Source organism: Muntiacus reevesi, chromosome 12 (genome assembly GCF_963930625.1).
Source record: "Muntiacus reevesi chromosome 12, mMunRee1.1, whole genome shotgun sequence".
Classification (NCBI taxonomy): Eukaryota; Metazoa; Chordata; class Mammalia; order Artiodactyla; family Cervidae; genus Muntiacus; species Muntiacus reevesi.
Window position 1 is genome coordinate 9,012,501 of NC_089260.1, and position 19,673 is coordinate 9,032,173.

A 19,673-nucleotide genomic window follows, 5' to 3' on the forward strand; every position below is an offset into this window, starting at 1 on the left:
TGGGATGACAAAAGGTCGCAGTGGGAAGTTTGTAGCTTCTTGCAGTTTGGAATGAAATTCTTCAATTGTCAAAGTAGAGTTCTGTGGAAGAAAATATGTACTATAAATACATTTGTCCCTTGGTAAAAATACCGAAACCAATCAATTACTAATATTGTTACAACATGGTGCTAACCAGCAGACACACATACAGAAAGCAAATTTTTCTTTATAAAACTGTTTGACTCTATTAAAAAAAAAAAAAAAGATCCTATATTATCAGTTACTGTACCACCTACATCTAACAACTGCACCTGAAAATGAAACAGATTTCATTTGGTACTTTGAGAACAATGGGCAGGCACCTTACCATAGCTTAATTGTCAGAGAAGTCCCCGCAATTATGAAGAAACGTATTACCTTTATGGAAAACAAACACATTTGGATGTATTTAAAAGCACAACAGATCAATTAAGGGCCAAAGGCAAGTGTTAGAATCTCTCAGTTCATCCCACATGTGATGGGATGTTCCTGCTGATGGAAATACTCTTCTCCTCCTTTCTTCCCATCTTGTATCCTTTCTCTGCTTACCAGAGCATCTTGGCTCAGGATGAACAGCTAAGACGGGTAGTGTGCTGTATTAATGAGGCCAAAGAAAAGGTCTGAGCCTTGTTGGAGTTACTAAGTCTCACAGGGTGAAAAAAATTGCCCAGTTATCAAAGCTACTGCCTTTATCCTAGAGGCACTGTGTATTGCTCAGCCCAAAGGAGACTATATGTAATGAGCTGAACTCACTCCTAACCTAGGCCATAAAAACCAACCCTCAATCTTCAGGGTTTGGATCCTACAATGGGTAATATTCCTTGATAAAAGCATCTAATAGACCACCGACCTACTATAAAGTTATTGAATGAATTAACCACAGTTGGGTTCATTTTTCTTAGTCTCTATGCAGAAGCACAACTGTAAACTTCAGTCTCAGCTTTTTCAATTGTTCAGTTATCCTCACACCTGTCAAGATTAGGTATTTTTGTGACCTAAGGACTTTAGAATAGCGCTCCACCTACTTTTCAAGGCAAGTTCCCTTTCCTTTTATGATAGAGTATGGGGGCATCAAGTTTCTAAGGTTTTTATACCTCCAGACTTGAAGCATCTTCTCTTGAAACTATGAATAAACACTTAACTTCCTGTCTGTAACAATAAGGATCAGAGAATACATTTTTTAATCTTTCATTTTGTTTCCGTGGCTCCATTTTCTAAAGCCCATGCCCATTGTGTTTGCTTGTTTAAACAGTTCTTATAACACTTTTCTTAACTCCAACTAAACAACAGCATCTGACTCATTATGAGTTCAAATCATAGGGCTGTCAGTCACTACCAATTGGGTGGCCTAGAATAGTTTTCTTCTGTACCTCAGTTTCCCCACATGTAAAATGTAGATAAATAAAATGATGTGTCAAAGCCTGCAGTCAAATGCTCAAAGCAAAATTCATTCTCTATTAATTCATCATTTGACAAATGTTCACTGCCTGCCTAGCATTATTAATGTCTTCCCCCTAACTTATCTCCAAAAAGTTTTTAGACAAATACATATCTTAAGTACTACCCTCAAAAGCATTCCACTTAATGCATGGGAAGAAACCTACTTAAAGCTACCAAATTTTTATATATTTGAAGTTACAGAAAGCACAGTTAAAGAACCTATCAGATTTAAAAAGCAGTTTTCAAAAAGACATTTTTTTTTTACTAGTAACAAACACGACAGTACAATTACTGTTTTGGGATTTACTTTGTGGTTCTATGATATAAGTTACTTATGTGTCAAGAAGACTTTGTGCAAAACTCAAGAATAAATAAAAAGGAAAAGGAAAATGACCGACAGAAGTGAGTGCACTGGGCTGCCACACTTGTCAGAATCACCTTCCTGCCACAGAGGACTACAAGGTGCCGCTGATGGATTCTGAAATACGTGAAAGCTTCTTGTACTAAAAGTGTGAAGGAGAGGGAGGTAAGGGTTAAGAGTTGAATTGTAAAATCTGTCAAACGTGAGATACCATGATCTGAAGCAAGTCTACTGCACCAGACTCTCAACCAGACTTGTAGGACTTCTTTTGTAAAACACACTGGTATGGCTTTGCCCATGATAGGTCTATGTAATAAAATAAATGAAATCATCATCCTAAATGAAAACTCTTTATTTATAAAGAAAATCACAGGACATGTAAAAGTGATTTAGAATGAAAAAAAAAAAAAAAAAAGAAATATTTCCATTTCCAGGGTGACAATGGACACATTGTAGTATAATATGCCCAAATCAACATTTCTATTCTGGAACTAATGGTTCATGTAATTCTACCTATAGCAAAAAAAAAAAAAAAAAAAATTTAAACAATGGTTACAAGGGATTAAGGGATGAAGAAATCAGAGTATTCTTGTTTTATATGTACAATTTCAGTCTGGGGTGATGAAAAAGTTCTGTAAATTCACAGCAGTGATGGCTACGCAGCAATGTGGATGTACTTAATGCCATTGAACTGCACACTCAGAAATGGTTTAAATGGTAAATGTTATGCTATGTGCATTCCCCCCACCACACACACAAAATTTACTGTTATTAGACTTAAAAATGAAAACATAAAAGAATAACATGTTACTTGTTATAAATTCTTGTTCATCTAGGCTGCTAATAAAAATTCCCCAAAGCAACGAAGTTAAAATAGGCACCCAATTAGATTAAGCAAACCACTAACATAACAAAAATATTTTGCCATTGTCTAGGTACCTTAGCCATGCCAGGAGGATATACCTATTAAATTTTATGCACATACACAGTTATGGCCAAGATAACGATAAATCTGTATAAGCACAGCCAAACGGTAAAAGAAATCACGCTGGGGGTCAATACATAAGGCAGACCCGAAACCCCTGTTGCTACAGACCTAGCAGGCCTGCCCGCAATGCGACAAAAGGGCTGCGGGAGCGCAGCCTGCGCCTGGAGTCTCCCCGCCGCCCGCTCCCTTCCCGAGCTGGCCGCGCTCCGCCGGCTTACCACCAGGCCGAGGACCAGGGTGCGGACTCGCTCGCCTATCTCCGGCGAAATGTCGTTGCCAAACTGCTGCAGGGTGGTGAGGAACCGTTTCAGCTTGCTGAGCTGCCTGGCGCCGCAGGCCGGGGGCAGCTGCTGATTCGCCAGGGACGAGGAGGAAGAGGAGGACGGCCCGTTGCTGAAGCCGTTGGGCGGCGACGGGGCGCCATTCAAGGCCGTGGGCGAGTGGCTGGTGCCGTTGGTTACTGTCGAAGGGCGCGAAGTCAGAAAGAAGGTGAGAACGGCAACAAGGAGGTCACCACTAAGGGTCCCTCCCTTCCAGCCTGGGGCCTCTGGGTCACCCCAAAGCTGCGGGGTGCCTGGTGGGATGCTCTGACGTCACGGGTGGCCAGGCGCTCGGGGGCCGCGTGACGTCAGGGCGGGCCGCGTGACGTCAGGGCGGACCCCGCACGCCGCACGGAGATGCTCCGCACAGAAGCGGGTGGCCGGTGGGGTCCGGCTGGGCGCGGGGCCAGCCCTGCCTCCCAGCCCGCATATGCCGGCCACCTGAAACGCTTCAAACGCAGAACAAACAGCGTTCTGGATGTCAGCTTTTTGCCGCGGGCTTACATCAATGTAACAGAACGATTCCTTTCTGCACCGCTCCCCGAGAGAAAGTGTACATTTGGTGGAGACTAAATTTATCACTGGACATTTTTAATCATGTTTTGTACACAAAACTGACAGCTGTGTTTATAGAAAGAGTACTTTCAAGTTTTGACCTTCTACCACCCAATTAGAAGGCTATTTTCTCCCCCTCATATTTCTTAACCACTTCTTTAAGGAAAACACAAATTTTATGTAGGAAGCCAAAATGGATATGGTAATTATCGAAGAGTTATTTCTAGAAACATAAAGGGGACATCTCAATCCAACTAATAGCGTGGATGGGCGGTAACTTGGTGAGTTCATTCGATAAAATTTACTTGAACATCAAGGTAATAATCCGTAAGAACTAGGGTAGAAAAACTGACATATTTCTCACCAAAGAAACTATTGACTTTATCATGTTAGATCTTTATCAAACCCATCTTTTAAGGATAATTTGGATAAATGGCCTCCAATGGTAGTTTGAAGATGTCTTAAGTACCTTATCATTCTTACAAGTTTCAAGAAAATAAAATGGTCTTGTCCTAAGTGAGGACCAGAGCTACCTGTCAAGAAATGACACCTCACTAGGCCCTCTCACAGCAGGCAGACACCTATCACTGCGACTCTGGGTAAAAAGAAACCAAATGCAAGTGTAACGGGGTTACAACTTGGCGCTCTTGCAGCCCCCTGCTCCTTACATGTCTGGAAGGGTCTTTTAAATGGCAGGGCAATAGTTCGTAAATAGCCTGCATATCTCTTTTGCTGATCCCTTATGCCCCCACAGATCTATTTTTGCTTATTAGTTATTTCATTGACATATAGATTTCAGGGCGCATGGTCTGTAAATATTAGCCTCAGAAATCTTTGATGACATTCTGACTAGGACTTTCAGATCGAGGAAAACAAAGCTATCCCCCATCCCTACTAAAATCTACAGGAATGAAAGGGAAGCTGGCATTCTGTCAGCATAGTCTGTCCTTTCCTAGACTGACACAAAACGCAGTACACTCCACTGGTTCAGAACACAAGTCCTGAGCCAAGCTGAAATGGAATAAACATTTAATAAATGTCTGACAGGTTCAACACAAGAAAGATGCTCCTTATTTCAAAAAGCTTTCTGCATGCTTTGGTTGCATAAAACAATCCCCCTTTTAACTTAAAAATGTAGATTTTAACATTATTTGTAAATAATGGAAGAAAGTGGTATTAGAAGATCAGAAGGAACCTGGAAATAACTGCAGCCTATTAACATGTTCCAAGTCAAAAGGAGCAAGTTAAAATGGGATCTTCGTTTATGCGTAAGACATTATGCTGGATCTTCTTGTCCCTTGACTTTCATTTGCAGAAAACAAAATTAATTTGAGCTTGAAAACAGAAAACGCAGAAACGTCTACTTACACGTCGTTGGTGTAAATGAACTCGTTCTGGGAGCCCCTTGAGTTGTTGGGGGAGGTGGCATCGTGGGAGGAGTCAGCCTGGATGGGGTCTTCACATCCACAGGTGAGTCTGGCATCGTGGACTGCTTCTCAGTACGATCTGGAGGACGCCACCACGATCATGTTATTTGGCTCTTTAAGCACCTCGGGGTTTTCTTTTTCTTTTTTAGCACCTCAGTTTTATAGGTGGGGCTCATCTTTTTTTACAAGCAAGGTAACAGAAGAAACCTAGCATCTTCTATCAATAAAATAGGTCTGTCTACTGAGGCTTAAATCAAGACTTTATCATGTAAACCCCTCTTAAGAAGGTGTAGCACAGATGGGAGGACCTCATTTCTAACCGGGTAATTTTACATCCTATTGTTATTTCTGGCTTGGGCAGATGCTACCTTTGGTAGTGTTATATGCAACAGCACAACTTCACTTGAAGCTGAAGCCAACATTAGCAAGATGTAAAAAATAGATGAGGAAGTGGGCCGGTAATGAAGCCCTCAGGCAGCTCAGAAAGTACACAAATCTGAGGCTGTTATGCAGGTGGGATCCTGTTAGACGCTGATGTTCTGCGGTAACTTTTTTGGTAATACCTGCCATCCCTTTCCCATGCTTAGTTTTCCAGGCTAATAGATGAAGCAGGCTATGTCTCCTAGTCATAACCTCTCACTTCATTTTTTTTTCTGCCCTGTTTGAAAAATCACCACTACATAAATGTCACACAATGAAGTTATTATTGACTTAGAATTTATGAGTTTATGATCCACCATTTAAAAAATATGTAACCAATACTTCAACTAACAATCTCCGGCAGAGGAAGAATGGAAAAATACAAAACTGAGAACTCAAAAGAACTAAAGACCCTCCTAATATTCTTTTTATGAGTAGGTGACAGAGAGAAATTCCCTGACTACCCAATACAGTACTTCAGGACTTTCATACTAAGTGTATTTTTCTCTTGCAGTTTCAAACTTCTCAATCTACTCAGAGAAACAGATCTCCAGTTTAAAAAAAAAAAGGTGTTTGCTTTTTTTTTAAGATGCAATTTTCTACCAAATATGTATACCCATGCACACATACCCCCAAAAATGTTTCTGAGGTGCCTCTTGCAGCATGAGGCACAGATATCTACCAACTGGACTTTCTGAAAAGTAAAACACAACATAGACTATTCATAAGAATGGGTCTCTTAAAACATCATTATGATCACCATAGTGAAACACTCTCAAAATTACTTGTCAATTATTAAAATGAAAAGCTCAAATTATTACTATGACAATTCCAAATCGACCTCACCTTTATTCAAAGCAATTTCGTAAGAACTGGATGCAATAGAACCTAACATTTGAAAGCTGAAATAGCGCAGATACCACATAAGGGAAGGTGTAATGAAAGAATGAAAGTAATCACCATTCTAATAAAGAATATTTTGAAAGATGAATCAGTGAACATTAAGTATCAGGATCTCTATTTCTTCGTCTGTACTGCTGGCTGAATAACAATGACTATCCCTATAGTGGATAAGTGTTCCAAGTGAAATGATGGTGAAACACATGGAGATCACCTCTACCTTTATCTTATTATTAAAAACTTGTCCTCATATGCTATTCCAGAGCACTTTACAACCAATGCCAGTGAATAACTTATTCTCGAGAAAAGCAGAAGTTAGGCAGGCTCAAAACCACTTCTTTGATAGTTAAATTCATTGCACAGTCTACTCACCTCAACCAACCTCAGCAACAAGGGAATAAATAGCTTTCCACTTATGCTGCAGCTTAGGGAAGAGGTACAGCAGCGAATACAAGTCTCCCTAAATAAAGGCAAATATTTCTCTCTTGCCAAGGAAGGAAGGATAAAGGCAGGCTTGCCAGAGTCGGCTGGGAGATAACAGTGGGAACTGCTGGTCCATCTGGTTTGCATTCTGCTAACACTCACACGGAGCTGTTAGCGAAGGCAGTCCAGACCCACAGATTTGAAGCACGTGGCTGCACAGAGAAAGGAAGGGGGCGGGGGGAGGGGAAGTGGGAAAAACAGAAAATAAATAAATAAACAGAGCAAGCAAGAGAAGGGAAGGCGAGAAAGGGGAACACACCAAAAAAGCAGGGAGAAAGGAGCCTGAAGAGGGAGAGAAGTCACAATGGACAGCTCAGCACCCTGAAAGGCTGAGCTTTGGGAGGAAGTCACAATGGACAGCTTCAGTACCCCGAAAGGCGGGAGCCTTGGCAGGAGGTCACAATGGACAGCTTCAGCACCCCGAAAGGCGGAGCCTTGGGAGGAAGTCACAATGGACAGCTTCAGCACCCCGAAAGGCGGAGCCTTGCGAGGAAGTCACAATGGACAGCTTCAGCACCCCGAAAGGCGGAGCCTTGCGAGGAAGTCACAATGGACAGCTCAGCACCCCGAAAGGTGGAGCCTTGGAGGAAGTCACAATGGACAGCTTCAGCACCCCGAAAGGCAGAGCCTTGGAGGAAGTCACAATGGACAGCTTCAGCACCCAGAAAGGCAGAGCTTTGGGAGGAAGTCACAATGGACAGCTTCAGCACCCCGAAAGGCAGAGCCTTGGGAGGAAGTCACAATGGACAGCTTCAGCACCCCGAAAGGCAGAGCCTTGGGAGGAAGTCACAATGGACAGCTTCAGCACCCAGAAAGGCAGAGCTTTGGGAGGAAGTCACAATGGACAGTTTCAGCACCCCGAAAGGCGGAGCCTTGCGAGGAAGTCACAATGGACAGCTCAGCACCCCGAAAGGTGGAGCCTTGGAGGAAGTCACAATGGACAGCTTCAGCACCCCGAAAGGCAGAGCCTTGGAGGAAGTCACAATGGACAGCTTCAGCACCCCGAAAGGCAGAGCCTTGGGAGGAAGTCACAATGGACAGCTTCAGCACCCCGAAAGGCAGAGCCTTGGGAGGAAGTCACAATGGACAGCTTCAGCACCCTGAAAGGCGGAGCCTTGGGAGGAAGTCACAATGGACAGCTTCAGCACCCCGAAAGGCAGAGCTTTGGGAGGAAGTCACAATGGACAGCTTCAGCACCCCGAAAGGCAGAGCCTTGGGAGAAAGTCACAATGGACAGCTTCAGCACCCCAAGGTGGAGCTTTGGGAGGAAGTCACAATGGACAGCTTCAGCACCCCGAAAGGCTGAGCCTTGGAAGGAAGTCACAATGGACAGCTTCAGCACCCCGAAAGGCGGAGCCTTGCGAGGAAGTCACAATGGACAGCTTCAGCACCCCGAAAGGCTGAGCCTTGGAAGGAAGTCACAATGGACAGCTTCAGCACCCCGAAAGGCTGAGCCTTGGTAGACACGGGCCCTGTCTCACCTTGATGCAATTCCTGAGCAAGATCTAAACTTGAGAATATATCCTACACCCACTTTTTACTACTCTTCCTCCAACAGCCCACGCTAAGAAAAAAGGGATAATAAACAAGTTGACAATGGGTTTCCTCTTCACACTCTTTTAAGATAAAATTTGCGTTTGTCTTCTGCCCAGTTTTAGAAAGATTTTTTATATACTTGCAATTGTAATATGAATACCTTTGGAATATCTATCTTGGTCCACTTATGTAACATGATTCCTATCCAGAATTTAACCATAATGACAGCAATAACTATTATAAAACGCAGAGGAACAACTTTTTTTTTTTAATTTCTGAAATGTCATCATTTTAGGGGCAATAACCACTGAGCCAGTGAAGAGCAAAACACCACACTTCTAACAGTAATATACACATTCTCACCAGAATGTATGTACGTGAGTATGTGTATTTAGGATTTTGACATCGGCCACATTTCTGTGATGGTTAGATTCACTCTGATGAAATGGAGTTCCAACCCAGAGGTCCTACAAACTTTGACAAAGTGGGACCATATGTAACTCATTCTGTGCTGTTCACTGCAGTCAATCCAAAATTGAGATAGATGGTGAAATAACCAGCCAGGCCTAAGCCATACATGTACACACAAAAACCCTCTGGAGCAGAGAGATGCAAGTAAACTCAGAAAATGTGTTTTAACTATGCTGAGTTCTGTTGCATTTGTTTTGGATTATTAAAAAAAAAAAAACACATTTTGAAATATATTCTTGAAATTTCTATAGCAAACAGTAAAAGAGTTATGATTCAATCATAGAAGTATTTCATTCCATTTCAAATTAGAGGATATAGTAAAACCAATATTAAGCTATAATATTTCTCATGCAGTTTTCTGTTTATGAAAATTATATTGTTCTTGCATGTAATTTCTATTTTTAGTTGCTGTGGGGGAAAGCTGACATTTATTGACACAAAATGATAAACCCAAAAAGAGAGAAAGAAAAAAAGTTATCAGATCAGTAAATTATGTATTTTAAAAAAGAATCATCTACCTTAATGATTTACACCACTTCTAAACAACATCTTCCCTATATGGTAAGTTTTCAACTCATATGGCAGATATCCAACACATATGTACCAAAGATGGCAGATGCATGGAAGGAAATGTGGTATATATAAATATATTACTGATAGCATTTCAATCCCCAATTCAATGTCAGGGCCTTCTAGAAGCGGTATGTTTTCCATTTCCTTTTTTGTTGTTGTTATTTTATGTGAAAAGGTATGGCATAATCCGCCATGGCACTTATTTTACTTTTAGTTAGTTCAAATAGTTCCAGATGCGTCTTTACAGTATGAGGAACAGGCATTCTACATTTCCCTTGTTTACATACCATTCTAGAGATGATTGGTGTAAAAGAATTCAGTACTGCTATAATGAATGGTGTAACATTTTCTATCAGAGTTCATCATGTCAGTTTTCAAAGAAGAAATATCTGTTTCACAGGTGTTATGGACTGAGGAGCTTCTTGGTCAATTAGTACTTAGTTCAGAGTTAGTCTTATCTGAGTGTCAGTTAAGAAAGCTACAAGGCATGCACCGAAGAGGATTCAGCCCAAGTGGAACCAAAGACCAAGGTGCTATTAAATGGAAAGGCAGGAGGAAAACACAGGCTCAGAGTTTGATTTTTATTTCTCTGGAAAATATAGCCATTATGGTTCTGACAAAGGAGTCATTCAGTGATTCCAGTGACGGTGTGAGATGTTACCAGCAACTGTCTGCAGACTCAAAAGGTAGCCATTCTGGCCTCTACAACACCAACACCTCATTTCCTCGATAAACACCTCTGGCAACATTCATTCCTGCTCAGAACCCTTCAACAATGCTTAAGAATAAAAGTCAAATGCTAATGTTTCAGCCGGATGCAATTATACAGTGGGAAGGATATTTATTAACAGCAATAACAGAACTTCCAAGTTAAGATAGACATGGTTGCAAATGTAGACTCTCTTGATCATTAGCAGTGAGCCCTCAGGCAAGTGAGTTACCCTGACCCTCAGTTCAGCTCTTCCCTGGCGACTCTGCTGGTAAAGAATCCGCCTGCAATGTGGGAGACCGGGTTTGATCCCTGGTATGGGAAGATCCCCTGGAGAAGGGAATAGCTACCCATCCAGTATCCTGACCTGGAGAATTCCATGGACTGTATAGCCCAAGGGATTGCAAAGAGTCAGACACGATGGAGCGACTTTCACTTCCACTTTCTTTTTCCTTTTCAGTCCCTTAAGAATGGGGACGCGATCCTCTGCTGCGACAGGGCCCCCGCCACAGTGCCTACTCGTATCAGGCACCAATTTGTGTGAGCGCCTTCTCTTTGGCCTTCCTCTCCATGATCCATTTATGGTTTTATTTCCAATGCCTTTACCCAACTGTAGGCTCTGTCTGTACAGGGCACCTTGACATTACTCCTTGACTTTTCTGCCTTTCTTTATAGAGCTGTTGTCTCCTTTATCTAGAACATGTCCCACCTTGTACATTATTTATGCTCATTATGGATTCCACATCCTCTTAAAGCTTTCCCCAGCTACCCTATGTATCAACCGCATCAGGCTTCCTCTGCCTCTCTTTTGGCATTTAACATAGCCTATCTGTACAAGATCTGTATATGTGAATCTGTATTATACACTCAAACACCCCACCCAGTGATAATACTGACAGTAACCAGGTATGTGTTAGTCGCTCAGTCGTGTCTGACTCTGTGGCCCCATGGACTGTTCCCTGCCAGGCTCCTCCGTCCACGGGATTCTCCAGGCAAGAATACTGGAGTGGGTTGCCATTTCCTTCTCCAAGGGATCTTCCCCACCCAGGGATCAAAGTCAGTTCTCCTACATTGCAGACAGATTCTTTACCATCTGAGCCCCCAGGGAAGTAAGTTAGCAACTTGATAGTAATTTAAGTGCCTCCTTAGGAAGACATTTTAAAAATAAACACAACCATGGCTGTCATCATTACCCAGGTGGCGCTAAGGATAAAGAACTTGCCTTTCAATGCAGGAGACATGAGAGGCAGGATCAATCCCTGGGTCAGGAGGATCCCCTAGGGAAGGGGAAGGGAACCCATTCCAGTATTCTTGCCTGGAGATTCCCAAGGACAGAGGAGTCTGGTGGGCTATGGTCCATAGGGTGGCAAAGAGTCAGACACAACTGAAGCTACTTGGCATGCATGCATAGCTTTCACAAGGAAGAATGTTAACTCATAATTCTTACAAACCCATTCCCTATATCATAGCCACTTTAAAGATAGCAACCCTAATTCCATGGCAAAAGGCAAACACAGAATCATCAACAGCAAATAAATACATGAGAAAATGGAATGTAGGTAAAGATTCTGAAAATCCAAAATTCAATTCAATTGTGCAACCACCTTATGTAGTTTCAAAGTGTAAGAATGACCTGTTACGTCATGTCTTACCATGTGTTATGTGAAGATATTTATTTCTGAAATTCAAATCTGACCTGACCTATTACCTGATTTAAAACTTTTGGAAATGTCCCACTGACCACAGAATAAAATATAAGTTCTTTAGCTTACCTTATGTCACAGATACTGTTGAGTTCTTTCTTAACAGCCCTTATCCCGGTCTTCCCCGTTGAAAAGCCCTAATTTTGTTCAGATACACAATTCTTAGGGGCAGATTCTGCTTGTTTTCTATTATTCAGGTTATCACATTCCCCTTATAGCAACAGGTTTCAGAAGTGAGCTGTGCTCCAATTATGGACACTGGGTTATGAAGGGAGGTCGATTGAAACCTCGGAGAAAATATATCAACGATAAAGTGTACACCAGACTTCCTCTGTTCACATAAATTTCTCTGTCCACAAACTATGCCTGAACAGAAATCTTTTTCCAGAAATATTAAAATGAATATCTAGCTCTTATTTTTAAATACATTTTCAATTCTCATTACTAAATCTCTATGAATGATTTGATTACAAAATAACTGTACAAATGTTCAAATTCCTCTGCTTAGCTATCATCAAAACACTCATTTTCAAAGCTCAGACTCTTGAAAGAGTCATCCACACTCACTTTCCTTATTTCCTTTTCCTCCTTACATGTACCTGGAGTGGACACCTATAAGACCATGTGCCTAGACAGCTTCCCTCCCAGGACGGGGACTTGCCGAGCCTTCTAATCTCATAGCTACCTTGGGAGCCACCATGTTCTTTGATGACCTCATACCCCAGATACCAGCGGCTGGCCCAGGCACAACACAGTCTGAGATGGGCAATCTCAGGAAAGAAAAGTAATTCTAATCCAGAGGCGAAAATCACACGGTCTGCTGCCTTTCATGTCCAGAAAGCAGGTGTGTGTTGGAAAAGAAGGCAACTAACAGGCAGGAAGAACCAAGAAATGACAAGACGCTATCCTGACAGTGGCTCATAGGAAACGTGCTCATTCTACTGGATTCTAGCTGCATCTCTAAAATTCCTATAATTTGGATCTTCCAAACAATCCTAGTCAATCAGTCCCTCCTTTGCCAAAACTTAATTTGAGCTGACTTTTTACCTTAAACCATAGAATCCTAAATAAAATAACCCTGGACTATAGCATCAATCTATTCTCCTCCTACTGAAACTTCTAAATTGTCTCTTCATTATTAATCCAAGAAACACTTGCATCATTTATCTGGCATCTTTGGATCAGCTGACACTGTTCACCACTTCCTTCTTCAGGAAACATACTGGCCTCTGGACTCCATTATTCTAACATTCTCCTCCTTTTTCTCAGGCCTTCCTGGGAAAGAAGACACTTCTTTCTCAGTCTCTTTTAAAAGTTCACTCTTTGACATCCCAATGATAGCTACTCTATTTCCCCCCAGGGTTCCTCTTCAAGCTTTCACTCTATACCTTTCCCTTAGTGACTTCATTGGTGCTGTGATAGTCATACCATGGCCATTATGTGGATGACTTGTACATGGAACTCTAGCCCTAATATCCCTTGCAAGTCCTAGAACCAAGTCCTACTCATTTCAAGAGGCTGAATTCAAACCCTTATAAATCCATCTTCTCACCTTGCTTAAGCGATAATCCATTGAATGGACTTTCTGATCTGACAGTTCATCTCTGATCCATTCTCCAAATCACATCCAAAGACCTTTTATAATGTTAAGCAGAAAGTCCTCTTGTCTTACTAGGACGCAGAAAGACAGAGCTTTGTGACTCATCTGGCTCCCATCTACCCCCAGCCACCTCTGAACTCTTTCCTGAATTACTACGGCCTCTGAAAGCCCCTGCGTCACACAGGGTTCCATCACACTGCATCCCTTACCTGACATACCCTTCCCTCCACCACTGCCTGTTTAAGTCCATCACTCCTTTAAAACTCCACGTGGATCTCACCTCAGCTAGTGCATGCTAAGTCGCTTCAGTCGTGTCCAGCTCTGTGCAACCCCATGGACTGTAGCCCACCAGGCCCCTCTGTCTGTGGGATTCTCCAGGCAAAAATACTGGAGTGGGTTGTCATGCCCTCTTCCAGGGGATCTTCCTGGCCCAGGGATCGAACCCGAATCTCTTACATCTCCTGCACAGGCAAGTGAGTTCAACTCTGTCACTTGGGAAGCCCCAGCATAATTCTCCCATCCTGGGCTGTCCCAAAAACTACCCTATATTTCCATATTTCACTCTCTAGATCCACTTATGGCACTGATCACACTTTATTTAGAACCAAGGTCAGTCTCTTCCACTAAACTGTAATTTACTTAAAGGAAATTATGATGACATTATTTGTTTTTATAGCCCCAGCCCTTGGCACAGTGCTTGACACATAAAAGGTGCTCAATAAATATTTTAAATGAATATATATTGCTACAAGGCCATAATGCAGGCAGATGGGATAGGGAGTCCTCGGAGGAAAAGAACCAGATGTAGCTTTTTGACATAAGAGAAGCCATTTTAGGCCTAAGCCATTTTGTGCTCTAAGCCTAGACACAACGCTTGTCCCTAAACAGGTCTCAGTAGTAAATGATCGTAAGGGAACAAAGGAATGAAGAACAGAGGAAAGCAGTCAAGAAGCAATAGTTCAGCAATAAATCAGAGTCCCAGTGGTTCCTCAAGGGATACACAGAGCCATCTGATACACACCTTGGAGCTATTCTACGAGAACTAAGACTTCCATCCTGGTAGAGGATGGGAGCCACACTTTACACACCCGAACCTAAGGAAAGATGCTTCTGACCTTTTCTGACCCTCGTGACTTCAGTCAACTAAAGCGTGGATTCTATCAATCTCTGCCCCAAGTCTATGCTGAATTTTTAAAAATATACTTATTTATTTACTTATTTGGTTGCATTGGGTCTTTGCTGAACCACCCTGGCTCTTCATTGCAGAGCGCAGGCTTCCCTCTAGTTGTAGACTCAGTAGGTGCAGCACAGCATGCGGGATCTGAGCCCCCTGACCAGGGATCAGACCCATATCCCCTGCACCGAAAAGTGGATTCTTAACCACTGGACCATCAGGGAAGTTCCTACATGTGGAATTCTTCTCTGCTACAGTCCTTCATGAATATGCATGTAGGTTAAAATTCCCCCAATTTTGCTATTCGGGGAGACACTGCTTTGGGAAAGATCGCTAAAATTCTCCTTATTTGCTGCAAGTAATAAATCCTTCCTTCTCCTGGTTGTATCTTCTGCAATCCCCACCAAGAGGGAAATCCACTTTTCAGGTAAGAATAAGGCATGCCTTTAGTAATAACTTTGAAATACTAGAACTTTCAAGAAACATGACGAATTTCAGATACAATCTTTAACATCTTTTTCCATCCTTAAAAAGTCCTAAAAAGAATATCTACACTCTGAAAACATTAAGTAACCAAAGATAAATCTTTGAATTGGATTACTGAGTTCACCAGTTTTAAAATGCCTTTCAGTAATCACAATATATTTCCTAAAATCTTTTATATTAGAAAAGGAGATGTGTTAGGCAATTTATACACATATGACAGTCTCCAAAAGCTCCCTTTTTTTTTTTTTTTACAATAATAAGAACAGTGTAGTCATATATCATACACATGTGTATTCAAAACAAAGACAAAATATATTATGAACCCAAACCAATTTTTTCCGTATTTCAAAGTTTTTCTGTTCTTGTCTATGGATGGTAGAATTATAGATTAGTTTTAGCTTCTTTCTGTTATCTTTCTTTTATTTAAATGTTATGCAATAAACATTTTATTTTTACAAGGGGAAAAAAAAATCCCACAAAAACCCTTAGGATAAGTCACCTAAAATCAAGTAATCAGGCACTACACCAAATCCTCTGTATGCTTTATCTTATTTCAAAATCTCACTATGAAGAGGTACTACAAAGCTGCCCATCTTCTAAAAGGGAATTGAGACAAGAGTAGATAATCTGAGGTTACAAGCTAGAACTTACTCCAGGCCTTCTCAGAGTTCACTATCATCTAAAACTACTGCTATTTCATACAAGATCTGGTCAGCCCATCCTAAAGGAGATCAATCCTGGGTGTTCATTGGAAGGACTGATGCTGAAGCTGAAACTCCAGTACTTTGGCCACCTGATTTGGAGAGCTGACTCATTGGAAAAGACCCTGATGCTGGGAGGGATTGGGGGCAGGAGGAGAAGGGGACAGCAGAGGATGAGATGATTGGATGGCATCACCGACTCGATGGACATGACTTTGGGTAAATTCCAGGAGTTGGTGATGGACAGGGAGGCCTGGCATGCTGCGATTCATGGGGTCGCAAAGAGTCGGACACGACTGAGCAACTGAACTGAACTGAACTGGAGTTTTAAACAAGAATGTGTCTTGCTATTTTATACAGAAACATTCAGTAAATATTACATCTAGAGTCAACATTATACTGAAACTACACCTTCTAAAACTACTGTACTAGTCACATGTGGCCATTGAAAATTTAATTAAAAGTAAATAAAATTAAAATTTAGTTCCTCAGTCACGCTAGTTACATTCAAGTGCTCAACAGCCGTGGCGACATGGCTACCACATTAGAAAGCTCAGTTAGAGAGTATTTCAGTCATCACATAAGGGCAGGGCTCAAAGAAACGGCTCTGGAACGCTACACTGAGAAATAAAGCTCCGCCGTAGGGGGCCGTGGAGGTGACACGCGGCCTCAAAGTGTGGAGCGGGGGAGGGAAGGAGAGCCTTCGGTCTCACCCAAAACACCTCCCAGTCCCGTTCAGATCTCTCCTTGATCTATAGGTTGAACTCTGGCGTATGATGCCGTCTGATGGTTAAAACCAAAATAATGTTTGAAACCCAGTGACTAAGAAGTGAGCTTTGAGGAAGCAGGAGGAGAAGTCATGCTCCGTTCAGGTGATCAGTCAACAACAGGATAACTGCGTTAACGAGAACGAGGCCACGAGTTCAGTCCTGGAACAAGCCAGTCGGCAACTGAGTCAGCAGCTGGTCCAGAAACTGGGATGCCTGCCTGAAGTAGGACATCAAGCCATTGAAAGAGCATGAGTGAAGATGGAAGATAACAAAAGAATGAGGTAAGTCACGATTTCTAGTAAAATAACGTCAAACATTTCTGTGGCATCTCTTACAGGGATAATGCATTTCCTTCCCCTTCCTCTAGAGCGCTTCAGTAGCTATTACTTGATACATTCATCCTGGGTCTGAATGTTTCCCCAATCACAGTATCAGCTTCACAAACGCAGAAATTCTGATTGATTTTGTTAACTCCAGCTTCCGCAGCATTTAGAAGAGTGCTTAGAACAGTGGGCACTTGATAAAGATTTGCTGAGTGAATGAATAAAGAATGTAAGCTAGGAAGAAAGCAAAGCAAGTTTCTGACAAAACAGGCACAGATACATCAGTCATTTTACCGCTACCCAGAGGGGAGTATAGGACGAGTAAGCAGGCAGGAGACACGCTGGAAGCACATACTCACTTAAATGGAATAGGCCCCAAACAGTCTAAAACCATTCACCCATTTTTTAAAAAAAGATGATGTGCAGGCCACCAAGAGAAACTGCTACAAACATTAGTGAGTACCCAAATGGCAGTTCTAGTTAGAAAAAACAGTTTTACTATCATACAGTATGGAAAGAAATGTGGGTCTTATGAATATTGGTAGACTCCAGGCATTATTTATATGTATAAGCTCCTTAGAAATGTCGTATCTCCCATGTCTGTTATCACCTTTACGCAAGTGATTCTGCTTCAGGGTCTAATACCACTTCCCAGAGGTAGTTCCCGGAGTCACCAAGCAGGTATCAAGCAGCCTGGGCTTAACTATGATACTTCAACCAGCATAGGTCCACATGAATCTGTTTTAAGATTGAATATATTTTAAGATTTCCTTTGGAAAAAAAGGGACCTCCAGTTGAAGAAGTTTGAAACTCCTGACACCGGCAACCAGTTGAATGTTTGCTGAATGAGTGTAACAGAAACACTAAGGAAAAACTACAACTCCTAAATACATAGAAAAGTGACTCCTGCTTATCTGAAGAGCAGAGAGACACAAGGGCATCACCAAGGGCCCACAGACTGAACATCAGCATTTATGTGAACACTCTGCTGCCAAAGTGCAGATTATTTCAGAAGGTGAAAAAAATCACTCAATGTCGATCCAAATTTTTAGCAGTCATAAAGCACAGTTTTTATTCCATCAAGATTTGTCATATTTGCCAATAACAAAGAAAGCTACAGAGCCAGGTTTGAGTGTGGTCACAGAAAAATGGTAGCATCCATGTCAAATGCAGTCAGTTATGATTATCCAGGTAAGAGTTAGTAATCCTCGGCAGAAAACTATGAAGGCGCATGGAGGATGACAGGGAATGTGCTGTGCTGTCCTTAGTCGCTCAGTCGTGTCCGACTCTTTGAGACCCCATGGACTGCAGTCCACCAGGCTCCTCTGGCCATGGGGATTCTCCAGGCAAGAATACTGGAGTGGGCTGCCACGCCCTCCTCCTCCAGGGGATATTCCCAACCCAGGGATCCAACTCAGGTCTCCCGCACTGCAGGTGGATTCTTTAACCTTTGAGTCACGAGAGAACCCCAAGAATACTGGAGTGGGAGGCCTATCCCTTCTCCAGGGGAACGTTCCCAACCCAGGAATAAAATCGGGGTCTCCCGCATTGCAGGAGGATTCTTTACCAGCTGAGCTACCAGGGAAGCCCCCTGTGACTACATCACAGGCAAGCAAATAGTAGGAGCTCAAATGAATATTTGTTGAATTTAATTGAATGTACTCTTAAAAAAAAACCCAACCAACCAACCAGTACTGTTAATGTAGACTTTACATTATAGGCAATGGGAAAGCACAGAGTCTTTAGGTAACTGAATGATACACTCACTTCTATATCATGGGTGTATATGGAGCGGAGAATAAATAGTGTAAGAAAGATAAGAGGGCAAGAGGACTGGATATCAACAGCGCAGACAAGAAACGATACAGTATCTAGCACAGAAGTGGGCCTAAGAGTGCAGAATGGGGGGAGATTCAGGAGGCACTGTATTAAACCCCTACGTCAAATTCCCAGAGCTTGCTGGTAAACCTTGAGTAAGTAGGAATCCAGGGTGCGTGGCAATGTCAACAAAGCAAACCCAAACAGAGCAGGAAGAAGCATTTGGAAAAAGCTCAGTTAAGTCACAGTGACTTAGAGGGATCCCTGCAACACTCTGTTGTTCGTATATAAAATACCCTGATCATCTTTCACTCCCATGGGGCCACCGTCAAACTATTCTCCCTCCTAGACGTGGTTCTCCTCCATCACCACTGGCCAGCGCTACCAGCTTTCACTGGGACTTTTTCTGGAGCTAATCGACACAACTCCTCCCCTATAATGCAATCTGTTTACCATACAACAGATGGAATAATCTTGTCAAGCACAAGTGTATTCATTCATCTAACTAACAGTATTTATTCAAAAATATCTGAGCCATCTACAAAGTGCTAATACTATTTTGTACAACATGGAGATGTCAATCAAAACAAAGGAAAATCACTGCCCTGAAGAACTTTATATTCTGATCCTCATATCAAGTGACTACTCTACTTTAGACAAAGTGAAAAAAAGCGCTTTAAGTAATCTAACAGTGTACTGGAGGTGCACCATTCCCAAGAGCAAGAAATGCAACAAGGCAGAATGATTGAGGAGGCCTTACCAATAGCTTAGGAAAGAAGGGAAGCAAAAGGCAAAGGAGAAGAGCAGAGATCTGAATGCTGAGTTCTCAAGAATGGAAAGGAGAGAGAAGAAAGCCTTCTTAAGTAAACAATATAAAGAACAGAGGAAAACAAC

General features: G+C 42.1%; 1 protein-coding gene across 1 annotated transcript in view; it reads right to left on the reverse strand.

Annotated features, from left to right (window-relative positions):
- The window catches only part of RUNX1T1 (RUNX1 partner transcriptional co-repressor 1), a 151,093-nt gene that overhangs the window by 56,946 nt on the left and 74,474 nt on the right, over positions 1–19,673 (reverse strand). The window contains 3 exon segments of the mRNA XM_065902568.1: positions 1–81; positions 3,029–3,270; positions 5,054–5,191. The exon segment at positions 1–81 is cut by the window's left edge and continues 9 nt beyond it. Coding sequence (XP_065758640.1) covers positions 1–81; positions 3,029–3,270; positions 5,054–5,191 — 461 coding nt within the window.